The sequence below is a fragment of the Poecilia mexicana genome, unplaced genomic scaffold (genome assembly GCF_051168715.1).
Source record: "Poecilia mexicana isolate PSO_F unplaced genomic scaffold, ASM5116871v1 scaffold_6, whole genome shotgun sequence".
Classification (NCBI taxonomy): domain Eukaryota; kingdom Metazoa; phylum Chordata; class Actinopteri; order Cyprinodontiformes; family Poeciliidae; genus Poecilia; species Poecilia mexicana.
Genome location: NW_028263375.1, coordinates 21,576,414 through 21,589,372, shown reverse-complemented (window position 1 = coordinate 21,589,372; position 12,959 = coordinate 21,576,414). Strand labels below are relative to the sequence as shown.

The 12,959-nt window shown below is 37.3% G+C and overlaps 1 protein-coding gene and 1 long non-coding RNA gene across 4 annotated transcripts in view; one reads left to right on the top strand and one right to left on the bottom strand.

Moving 5' to 3' along the window:
* LOC106931118 (uncharacterized) overlaps positions 1–7,330 on the bottom strand; it is a 42,339-nt gene extending 35,009 nt beyond the window's left edge. For all 3 annotated transcript variants that reach the window (XR_001421006.2, XM_015009059.2, XM_015009068.2), the window contains exons 1-8: positions 7,039–7,330; positions 6,149–6,236; positions 5,959–6,066; positions 5,566–5,752; positions 4,484–4,609; positions 2,740–2,863; positions 2,224–2,293; positions 62–176 (exon numbers count right to left, since the gene is read on the bottom strand). Coding sequence is in view for 2 of the 3 variants with exons in the window: in XM_015009059.2 (XP_014864545.2) it covers positions 62–176; positions 2,224–2,293; positions 2,740–2,863; positions 4,484–4,609; positions 5,566–5,752; positions 5,959–6,066; positions 6,149–6,236; positions 7,039–7,181 (961 nt within the window). In the remaining variant the exon portion in view is untranslated. The remainder of the gene's footprint in view (positions 1–61; positions 177–2,223; positions 2,294–2,739; positions 2,864–4,483; positions 4,610–5,565; positions 5,753–5,958; positions 6,067–6,148; positions 6,237–7,038) is intronic.
* Positions 7,331–10,369: 3,039 nt separating this feature from the next.
* Positions 10,370–11,782, top strand: LOC148158701 (uncharacterized). Its single transcript, XR_015763066.1, has 2 exons — positions 10,370–10,847; positions 11,484–11,782. It is a non-coding gene; the product is annotated as an uncharacterized LOC148158701 (long non-coding RNA).
* Positions 11,783–12,959: the final 1,177 nt, after the last annotated feature.

Here is a 12,959-nt window from a genome sequence, read left to right as displayed (position 1 = left end):
AACTGTCATTTTTAAAGATTTTTTTTTTTTTTTTAACATCTGTGTGTGTGTGCCTGCCTGCCTTGTAAAATGATGAGGTCCCAGACAGCAAGAACAGAATCCCAGCAGGGCAGGGAAGTGAAGAGGGTGAGAAACCATGGCATCACAAAATGGACTAATAAGACTCCAGCCGAGTCCTGCAGGGAGGATGACACAACAGGAAAGCTTGACTTGGCATAACCAACAATGTATTCAAGATGTGTTTTACAGACACATGGATGACAAATCTGTTCTTTAAATTGATCCCAAGTCAAGCATCCAACACTTGTGTATTGTAAAAACACTGGATGACAAACTTCTTTGGCCACTTCCCCTTGGAGGTGTGTTTGCTCAAACATTTTCTGTCATTTGATCTGTGAAAAATGCCAAAGGTAATAGATTGACTAGAAACCTTTGTATAATTTCCATTTTATTGTGTGTGTGTGTAGTTTTCACCTGTGCTTCCTTCAAATAAAACATTGCCTACAAGCTGTCATTTTAGGACAAGAGTGGATGAGTTGGCTTTAGCCAACACCACCTTCCCACACATCTAATTTCTAAAGCAGTGAAAAACTAATTTTAACTGATAACAGTACAGAAAAAAAAAAACTGTATTTAGACAAGCCACAACATGCAATTCTATTCCTGTTTGCACATGCTTTAAATGGTGCTCCATGAAGAAGAAAAAAGAAGACTCAAAGAGGATTATGTGATGGCTACGACTGAGAAATGTACACCAGTGGGATCAAGTGGGATTTCTTCATCTCATCTGGGCCTGCTAGTGTGCCTATCTGGTGAAACTGGTGAACAAATGGCCACTAAATAAGCTTTCCACCCCCCAGCCCCCCCAAAAAAAAAACAAAATAAATTTGTTTTTACACAGATTTTAAAGTTTGTTTTTACAGGGCTGCTGCGAAACAGTTTTCCTTTTTGCAACCTTTTGCTTAACATTACTAGAAAGTAACTTATTTCACCTTTTAACTGATGTGTGTAAAAGTTGCATCAAATCCATTTGGAAAAACATGCAGGGATACAAATTATCTGTGGCGGTACGTTTCCCAACCTGCATCAAACCAGAAGACTAAATGCACCAAATGAAAGGTTTGGCACATTCATTTGGTGCCGTACATGTTTTTGTACGGCAGGAAAGTGACATCCCAGGAATCTGCTCAATGTAGAACTGCATCAACAACAACGACAAGCCTAAAGCCAATAGAGGATGGCAGAGGAGGCCCAGCTGATGATGGATTCATTACACAGGTCCCTAAGCAAAGGACTTACTCATTACTTGACTATGACATGGACTCGACAGTGTGCTGAATATTTCTCTCTTTTCAGAGCCTCCGAAGTCCACAGTAAACAGAACAACCTGAGTTTACTCCCCATTTATTTGCTTTCCCCAAAAGAGTGGCCAGGCATGGGGCAGGACAAGAGTTTCAGCAAAAATACAATGGTCTTACAATGCTTACACATACAGTTTAAGCAAAAAAAAATGTAATTTATTTTTAAACTGAAAAGCAAACACTCATACTGTTTGAGAGAAAATAATATAGGTTATTATAATGGAATCTGTAATATTTAGTTATTGGTATTTTGAGATGTAGACTTCTGTAAGAATATTGTAAAAAACAAATCACTAAAGTAGGAGCTAATAAGCCAGGGTTTGTTAGTTAAATGTCTCATTTGTTCCAGTGACAAGCCTGTGGACAAGCATGCTGGCTATAGCTCTGTAATTCTAATGGATGGTTTAAAACTGTAACTCCGTATTTTGACTCAGTGCTTCGATTACGGAACGCATGCCATTTTACCTGACAGTATTTTTATTGTGCTACCTCCTCTATTACAATTGCAAAGCAATATTGAGATGATGAAACTCAAAACTTCTGAATGATCGCTCAAGTAATAATCTGTTCATTTTTTTTTTATTAACAGTACTAGCAGGTTTTTTTTTTTTCCCCAAGCTTCCTTAGGGGAAAAAAAAATCCTTAAGGACAGAGAGTACAAGAGTGAAAAAAAAATCAAACATAAACACATGATAGAGAAGAACACTTTGTAAGAATGACATGAGTGCAGTAAAGTTTTTTTTTATCACTGCTGTTTAGATCAAAACTGAGGATTTTCTTAAGTATGGAAAAAAAAAAAAACATCTAAGCCTATAAACGCTACGTTGTTGGCAAGTAAAGCCAAAGGCCCTTTGTTTCTCACCAAGTGCTTGGAGAGCCGAGCCTTCCGGTGTTTGAGGAACTGATCAAAGACCTTCACCTGATGTTGGACTCTGATTAGAAGAAGAATAAAAATGTCGGTTTAGTTTGACTGTAGTGGAATAGAGAGACAGAGGATTTTGAACGCAGTTTCAGGAGACGAATTTAAACATGCACTGAAAAGAGAATGCAGAAATGAAATGCTTTCATCATCTGTCTCTTGTATGTAAATCTACACAAAAAGCATCACTTCTCTGATGCTTTTTGCTACATATTGTAAAGTTCATTTTAACAATAAGCAGATTCAGAACCAGAAAGCGGTGGATAATATCAACATCCTTAAGCCCATTTAGATCAAAGTTTTAAAGAAATCTTAAGACCGATTGGATTCAAAAATCAGAAATAAATGCTAAGTACTTGAAGAGTAAATACTTTTCCAGGCAAATTTCATGGATTTCTCAGAAAACTGCAATGTAATTGTTCGAAAGACGTGTTGTGCACCTTCGAACTCAGTTCTTACTTTGTGAGACTGAGGTCAAACAGTTCAGCCAGATATTTGGATTTATCCAACATGGCTGTCAGAGCCCAGAAAGCCTCCTCCTCTCCCAGCTGCATCAGCAGCACAGCAGCTATGTAGGACATCCCTGTGAAACAAACAAGAAAGCACACACAGTATGCTTTTTTTCTGGATGACAAAGTACAAATTAGATTCAATGGAAATATTGTGCTTGAAATACTTTTATAGTGGTTGTGTCTAACAGAGCAACAACAATAAATAAATGTTTCCTTACTGATCCTACAGAGATAACAAAAATATTTTTACTTTTCTCATCTAGTCCATTTATTGGGTCAAATTATATTTTATATAACAGTTTTAATGAAATTTAAAAACTATCACTTGAAATTTGAATAACATGCTGCCAAGGTCTTACACAATACAACAGACGAGATTTAGCAAGGCTTTTATATTCATTTAGATTTCTTATTCGGTAACACTTTATTTGAAGGGGGTTGAATAAGACTGACATGACACTGTCATAAACATGACATAACACATGTCATGAACATGAATAAGCCTTCATGAATATCTATGACTGTTGTCATAAAGCGTCATTCGGTAAATTATGACACTTTTAATACAAAGTTGACATTATTCAAAATGTCTTTGTTATGACAACTTGACATTAACCAGGAAATCATTACTGATATAAATTTGTTATAAAAGTATTACTGATTGCACTTTAAAAATCAGGTAACTTTATGTTATTAAAGGTAAAGTTTAAACAGTAATGATTTCCTGGTTAATGTCAAGTTGTCATAACAAAGACATTTTGAATAATGTCAACTTTGTATTAAAAGTGTCATAATTTACCGAATGACGCTTTATGACAACAGTCATAAATATTCATGAAGGCTTATTCATGTTCATGACAGGTGTTATGTCATGTTTATGACAGTGTCATGTCAGTCTTATTCACCCCCCTTCAAATAAAGTGTTACCTCTTTTTCTTTGGTTTGCATGTAATGAAAGGCAAATTCTTCAGAAGAGAAATATTTATTTTATTTCTTATTGTTTATTATCACCAAAATTATAAGTACTTCTATTATTTAGACTAAACTAGAGCAGAAATGTCAGAACAGAACCTCATTCGCTAATTTTAATCTGTATCGGCTTTTTTTTTTTTTATTCATTTATTTTTAAAGTAAAGCATATTTAATACATTGCCCTCCACATTTATTGGAACTCCTTCAGGATGGGGGGGGGGAATAAAATAAAACTATCAAACTACATAATTATTGTCCTCTACTACCATCTTCTGGTCATAATGTGTATTGCAGTCACCTCTTCTGAAAACTCCCGAGATTTGTAAACACTGTTGGAAAACGTGGGATACTTTGATGGTTTAAACTTGGTTTCACTTTGAAGCTTTGAAGTTTTCTTTCAGTGCTAAAATACAAGTGTAAGTAATAGAAATAATAGACTTGCTTTATTTCAAATGCAATGCTGCATATTCTTATTACAGGATGTAAATGAAAGGAAAATATAGACACAGCTGTGTCATCTCAGGGAAATACAAAAAACAAGTAAACGTATACAACGAGATACTTGTAAATATATGAACTCTCCTTTAAAGTCAGTGAGGTCTACCTGCAGACAATGACTTTGCATAATGACAAAGTTTGCATAGTAAGGTTTTTAAGCCGAGAGGACAAGTCAGGAACAGAGAGAAAGGCAGAGGTGTGCAGTTATGAGAAAACGTTACCTTGGCTGTAACCAGCTTGTGGATTGTATTTTGCATAAGCAACGAGGACCCTGAAGAGTTTAGCCTGACCCTCGATGGCCTCTGAGCTCTGTCCCATCAGGGACCGGTGGGTTGGAAAGGATCGCTCTGCGGTCAGATGAGATGACGCACAATAAACAACATGAATTTCTTCTACTCAGCCTACATCATTAGAAAAGGTAATGTCTTACTTTAACACTTTGAAATGCATATAAAACAAATGATTACAGAGAAGTAGTGTGGCATGTATGGCGGAAAAATTATGGATTAAAATCATATGATTGGAAGTAAATGAACCTAAAGACAAAGGTCGCTTATATTTTTTTACCCCTTCACATATATCTTGAAAAAACTGGTAAAATGGAGAAAAATAAAAATCAGTAGTGCTCCGATGAAGTTTTTGCAGCCTTAGTGATATCTACTGCTGCATTATTTTGTCATATTTGAATGTTTGACAAATTTCAATATCAAAGATAGCTTAAATAAATAAAAAAGCTGTCTGAAACAACCAATCACTATGTACAAATTTTAACAATCAAATTTTTTAATTAAAAATTAACTGAAAAAGAGAGAGAAAAAAAAATCTGGAAAGCCGAGTTCAGTTTCACCATCCACACCCAGGACTGATCACTGCCAGACCTGTGGAGTCATAAAATCCAAAAGGCCACAAGATATCAAAGCTACACGTCATCCCTTAGAAATTGCTACTGGGATTGTCTGAATTAAAACAACTTGGGAAAGAAGAGTGGGCCACACACAATGATGAGCAGCTGTTACTGGAAAGTGGAGCACAGAAAGCTGCTTATGTGGCATTTCTATTTTCTCTTTGAGAAAACTTGGTTTGGTTGACTTGTTTTTTTTGTTTTTTTTTTACATCAAAACAAAATCTGCTTTTTTGTTATGTACTCAGGCTATCTTTGTCTCATGTTGGCATTTGTTTAATCATATAAAACAAATGTATCTAACACAAACAGAAGAGGTCTTTAAATGCTTTTTCACAGCACTGCTGTAGCCTGTCAGGAATGGAGTAAGGCTTTAAATGTGTTTTTTCCATACGAACTCACGTAGGTCAAGGGCGATCTGTCTGAACAGATTTATGTCATCGATAGAGTAGCAATTTGAGCCTGAGAGCTGTCGCTGGTTCAAACGCAGATCATTCTGAGTGTCGCTCAGTGTGGCGATCGCAGACAAAATGCCATATTCACTGACGCCCAAATCCACAAGGGGCCCTCGAACTTCCGACAAACATGTCTGTTTAGGGGAAAAAACAACAACAACAACAACAAAAAAAGTATAAACTTTTCTTTTAAGAAAATTTATAATGTTTCATCTGTTGAAGAATAAAAGAACTGTTTTGAGATTAATAAGTTGTAAAGACAAACTGTAAAAAAGGGACAAAACACACACACACACACTAAACATAAATATCATGGAAAAACAGAGAATCTGTAATTTACCTGGTAGTTGAAGTCACTACATTCTCTCACACCGTCAACGTTCAGAAGGCACTTCCACACTCTCCCTCGCAAACTTGGAGGAATGCCCATCCGGATAAAGCGTTCAATCTGAAAACAATAAGTTGAAGAACAAACAGGCTTAGACAGTAAGGAACATGTTTTCACTCTTTGTTTCTTACAAAGGTCTAACCTGACTCTTGCAGATGAAGCTGGCTCCATTCCAGTAGCTGAGCAGTTCACAGAGCTCCTTCACCCTCACCGAGCTCAGCTGGGGGTAGCTGACAGAAAACATTTGTGGAATAACCTTCAATGTCGTTCACACACAGCAATATATCCAGTCATGTTTTCACTGTTCTCCTGTTATTGGAAATTATAGGTCATGGAGTTAGAAGGTCCACGAGGAAAACCCAAACGTCCCTCCCCAAAGGGAAACTCTGCAGCTTCATCGTACATGAAGGTTTTTCAACAAGTTCAGGTCCCAGTTCTGCTGACTACTTAATATAGTCAGTTGACTTTCAGTGGTCATTTCAGGCTTTCAGTAGTTAGTTCTGCCAGCTGGGGCAATAACTGGATGCTGAATGTTTCAAATTTTTGTGTTAGTATTACGATACAGCAGAACAATGGTACTTTTGTAAAAGGTCATTACATCCTGAGAATCTAATTCTGGACAAAGCCTCCACCACTGAGTGTGGGTCCATTCCATATTTATCCATTATTGGATAGTGACTCTCACAGAGCTTTGCTAGTCCCAAAATCTCAGGAAGGGATGTGTAACATTTTCCAGTCCTAGAAATGTCAGTGACTTCTCATCTGCTCTTAAATTACTTTAGCTCAGGTCAAAATGCACTATTTTGTGAGAATTGTTCTGCTTACTTCATGTGGTCACAGGTTCTACTAAGCCTTTAAAAAAAAAAGGTCTGCTAATAAGTAATATTGAACTTAATCTGGTATTTAATCAGACTGAAACGACTTTTTACACCACCAAATGAAAACCATATCTTTAGCCTTAAATGACAAGTTTAGATTGTATTAATTTCACGGAACTAAACCAGCATTAATTAGGTCAAACATGTGTCGCACCTGTAATCGTGACATCTGTGGTGAAGTTTTTGCTCCCTTCTGTTGGTGAAAGCAAAGCCGAATTCATCAAAACGTTCACTCTCACTGCGCCTTTTCTCTGTTGGGTTTCTCCAGCTGGCGCTACTGCTGCTTCTTCTTCTCATTTTTTAACTCTCTCTTTTTTTTCAATCTACTAAGTTTTGATAAAATAGCGTGATTAAGGAAATTTCTAAACGACTCGCTTTGTCCAACTACTGTCAAGCTCAACGAAATTCAAATTTGAGAACGCCCCTAATCCTACGTCACGAAGCGTCACTGGATTATTTTTCTTATACCATAACATTGGCAAAATAATTCCGATTATGGGCTATAATTTACTTAGAATAGTAAATGTAGTTTAGGAATAGTTTAAAATATCTTAACACATCTGGTTCTTTGTGAAATGAAAATACCCGGGATAAAGACTTTCGTTCTTTTTTTTTGTTTAACGCTTTGCCTACCGTTCAGCCTGTGAAATGACCAGGCTAAAAAAGTGATGACAAGAAGCGAGGGAAGAGTTGCTATCTTGAGCATAAAAAGTACAGTCAAAGCACGTCGACAGTTTAATAAAACGCGCTGTACGAGCATGGCAGACCGTAATACGAGTCTCCTTCTCCGCCGCTATCCAAGCCGGCTGGAAAATGATGCGGACCCGGACCAAGTCACAAGATGCCAAAAAGGTGTCATTGGCGAACTTTATGATGAATTATTTATGCAGTATTGTTGTTTATTCTTGATGAGGTCGAGGAAAGCCAAATTAAAGAGGTTTTAAAAGTCGAAAATTTAAATTAAATTGGGGGTGTGCCTTAATATTTATTTGCGTCGATATCTGGAAATGCGAATGAATTAAATAGTATTAATTTTCAAAAAGAAGCTTTTATGTATAGATATCACAAACCAAAGCAGACCACATTCAGGTGGACTGATTCCCTACCCATCCACTCCCCTCTCTTTAGAAGATGGAAGCCCACTTTCATTTTTAATACATGCAGAGCAAGCTTCCCAGATAGCACATGATGTTAAATCAACGTTGAAAAATAGTTAGAATCGTTGATTTTTGGTTGAAGTCGACAAATGACGGTGGATCAACCGTCAAACAACCATCCAATCAAACCGTTGAAACTGTGACATTGAATCAACGTTGTTTTGTGGTTGAAATCTGATCACTGAAATGCCGAAGTCTGATTAATGGTTGATTTTTGGTTGAAGACGACAAATGACGGTGGATCAACCATCAAACAACCATCCACCTCTAGCCAAGTAACCGATGTTGAAACTGTGTCATTGAATCAATGTTTTTTTGTGGTTGAAATCTAATGACTGAAATGCTGATGTCGGATCAACATCTGATCAATACTGAATCAATGTCAGATGTATTGCCGCACCCCTTCCCCTCCTCTCCTCCTCATCAGCGCTCTGGGTCAGAGCATTTTATTACTGAGCGGGGGTTATCACATTTAAATTAAGCACTGTAGAGGATAGTGGGTGCTGATTCCTTTCTGTACATTTTCTTACTTGTTCATAACAATTCTCACTGACTGTGTGTGTGTGATATATTGACACAAAAACATCTACAACTTACTACAAGGAGTGGAGGGGTCCACCCCCACCGTTTACATGAGTGGGATGTCCCAAACACACAGCTGCTTCGCTGTTGGCTTGTTGGAAAATATGTTAATTCAATTTTGAATTATCATCACAAAGGTTGCATGTTTGGTTGAGGTCGACAACTGATGGTGGATCAACTATAAAACAACCATTCAATTCTAGCCAATTAACTAATGTTGAAACTGTGTCATTGAATCAATGTTGTTTTGTGGTTGACATCAAATAAATGAAATGCCAACGTCGAATCCAGTGTGTTTCACCACCGGTCCTCCAGGCCCTACAAGTTTTAGGCATTTCCCTAATTCAACACACATGATATTAATTGACGTCTGATTAACGGGGTTTTGCTGAACTGAAAAAACGCAGGTCAGTTTGATTGACGTCAAGGTTTGGGGAAGAACTACCCAGATAGCACACGATGTTAATTTAATGTTGAATTATGATCACAAAGGCTGCATGTATGGTTCAGGTCAACGACAGAAGCTGGATCAACCATCAAACAACCATTCAATTCTAGCCAATTAACATTCATTGATTGAAATGCCACATCGAATCCAGTGTTTTTCAGCACTGGCACCAGGCACACTGCCCTGCAAGTTTTAGCCATTTCCCTAATTCAGCACACATGATTTTAATTAACATTTGATTAACAAGGTTTTGCTGAACTGAAAGCATGCAGGTCAGTTTGCCTTGAGGATAAGGTTTGGGGAAAAACTAGTAATCAAAGTGTTCAGGTGTTTTTTGCACCCCTCACCACCGCCTGCCATTCAAACGCCCAACCCCCTTCCCTCCACCCGCCACCCCCACTCATGTAAATGGCGGGGGTGGACCGCTCCACTCCTTGTAGTAAGTTGTAGATGTTTTTGTGTCAATATATCACACACAAATGGTCAGTAGGACTTTTTTATGAAAAAGAAAGAAAATGTACAGAAATGAATCTTCACCCACTATCCTTTACAGAGGTTAATTTAGAATGTAATACCCCCCACTCACTAATAAAATGCTCTGACCCAGAGCTCTGATGAGGAGGAGAGGAGGGGAAGGGGTGTGGCAAAACAGCTGACATTGATTCAACATTGATTCAACATTGATCAGTCGTTGATCAGACATTAGCATTTCATTCATTAGATTTCAACCACAAAACAACATTGACTCAATGACACAGTTTCAACATTGGTTACTTGGCTGGAGGTGGATGGTTGTTTGATGGTTGATCAACCGTCAGTTGTTGACCTCAACCAAAAATCAACCATTCTGACTATAATTCAACGTTTATTTACCGTTGTGTGCAATCTGGGCAGTTTGTTGCAGCCCTCATCACCTCCTCATCTCCCCCTACTCCCTCCCAAGCCTCCCCCACCCAGCCGCTCCTCCCAACCTTCTCCTCTTTACCCCCTCTCATCCCTTCTTCCCTCCCCCTCCTTGAGCTCTGGGTCAGAACATTTTATTACTAGGTGGGGGTTAATCATGTTTCAAATTAAGCACTACATGTTGAGAACAGTGGGTTGTGATTCCTTTCTGTACATTTTCTTACTTGTCTGTAAATATTATTACTGACTGTGCATAATGTGTTGACACAAAAACATCTACAAGTCTGTACTAGGAGTTGTACAGTCCACCTCCCCAATTTTACACTTGTGGTTTGTCCCAACCAAAAAGCCACTTTGCTGCTGGCTTGTTTGCTACCGGCTCCTGAATTGAATTCTCCGCTGAGCACTTTTATGGTAAGTTTTTCAATATTACTTTGATCTTAAATGTGTTTATTGAAAAATAAGGGCATTGTTTTGTGCCCATAGTAATCCTGGTTATTTTGGGGCAAAACGGATATTTTTAATAATTGAGGTCATGTCTCCTTTTGTATTATTTTCATCCTACCCACCACTCCAGGCCTAAGTATGAAATCCTGCGAGATTTTGTGGGATTTGAGTTTTTAAAATAGGGCGGGGCCTATTGTTTGGTCTGGGAGAACATGTGGTGGACAAGGAAGTGTAAGGCTGGCTGGTCCAGGTGGGCTTTAAATTGTTGTGATAGTAATCACTTGTTTTTAACTTTTTATTATGATGTGCTTAGGGACGTGCTTAAATGAGCCTCTGTACCAGAACAGCTGAGTTGTATGATTACATGACCGTCTGCAGCCATCAAGAAGTGCAGAAGGTTGTTAATCATCCACAGATTCAATCCAGGTGAGGCAGAAGGGAAACATTTAACATGTAAGGCAGGTGAAACACTGAACTAAACCTGCTAATGACTGATTCAGTCTGTTGATCCTTGGATTGGTAACTGGTTAAATTGAACTGGACTATTGTTACTTGTGTGGGATCTTTATTAGCATATAGACACTTTTTAAGGAATTTAATCCACTTATTTGGAAATATTTGTAGTTGGAAGATTGAACCAGCTATTTGATGGAAGTTTATTCTGTATAAATTATAATTTTTCCAACTACACTATAAATCCCCTTTTGTTCGATTTATTTGTCTCTGGTGTGTTAAATAAACCTGATCCTCCCTGAGTTTTATTGTTAGGTTTTCTGATAAACAGCCCTTTATTTTAAATATTGATTTAATATCAATATCATAAATCCTACACTATACTGCAGCTTGATGGGTAAATGCAGTTGTATATGTAAACATTAAGATAAATATTAATGAAAGATTAAGATATTAATTTAACAGTGAGTGCACATGGGGAACTATATGGTTTGTATTTGTTCTCAGACCTGTAACCAGTATACTGTTTAATCTTTCATTGTGTTTCAGAACTTTTCAAATGTTTATCATATTTCTAACTGGCACCTTCCTCACTTTTATTTTTTTCAGCTGTTGCTCTGCAGTTTGACCGAAAGCTGACTCGTGAGGACTGCAGCAAAACTGTCAAGAAGTGGCTTCATTATGCACCAGAATGAGAGGAAAACATCACAAGGAATCAAAGTGACGCCAACCAGAGTCAAACTGGGGTTACCACAACTTGTACTGTTTCCCTACTTCATACAGTACAAAGCTTAACTTCATGGACTCTGTTCTTCTGTGGACAACATACTGTTGTTTTGACAGTCAAAAAGGAATCAAATATGTTTAAAGATCTGTCCCTCTTTTCTTAAATAAAATGTTAAATCAAACCCATGTTGTCATTTATAAACTTTTGTACACAGTTTACGCATCATCTGCCAATAATACAGTGTTTAACACCAGTGAAGAAACTTTTAGTGGCATGTTATGATGTAGACCTATCAGACGTAAAATGTACATAAATCCTTAGCTTTCATTCAATATAAAAACAACCCAAATCTGCATGTACATCCACAGTCAAATGAGTGTTGAATCAACATTGATTCAAGGTAGAATCAACACAAATCTGCATGCAGATCCACGTTCAGATGATGGTTGAATCACCATTGATTCCTAACTTATTCAATGTAGAATCAACACAAATCTGCATGCAGATCCACAGTCAAATGAGTGTTGAATCAACATTGATTCAATGTAGAATCAACACAAATATGCATGCAGATCCACAGTCAAATGAGTGTTGAATCAACATTGATTCAAGGTAGAATCAACACAAATCTGCATGCAGATCCACGTTCAGATGATGGTTGAATCACCATTGATTCCTAACTTATTCAATGTAGAATCAACACAAATCTGCATGCAGATCCACAGTCAAATGAGTGTTGAATCAACATTGATTCAAGGTAGAATCAACACAAATCTGCATGCAGATCCACGTTCAGATGATGGTTGAATCACCATTGATTCCTAACTTATTCAATGTAGAATCAACACAAATCTGCATGCAGTTCCACAGTCACATGAGTGTTGAATCAACATTGATTCAATGTAGAATCAACCGAAATCCGGATGCAGATCCACGTTCAGATGATGGTTGACTCAACATTGATATAATGTAGAATCAACATTGATTCATAACTGATTCAATGTACTATCAACACAAATATGCATACAAGTTGACATACATATGATGGTTGAATCAACATTGATATAATGTCAGTTATGGTTGAAACCCTAACGTTGATTCAACATACAAGTCACCGACCACTTTCAATGTTGTTTCAATGTCAGCGTTCAACGTTGATTCAATGTTTCTGGCTGACATTGATTCAATGTTGTTTCAATCATTCTGTGCTATCTGGGTTTGTTGGATGATAGATAGATAGATAGATAGATAGATAGATAGATAGATAGATAGATAGATAGATAGATAGATAGATAGATAGATAGATAGAAAGTATCCTATCTAACATGAATTAAACATTATCATTCCAAAGTCATCTA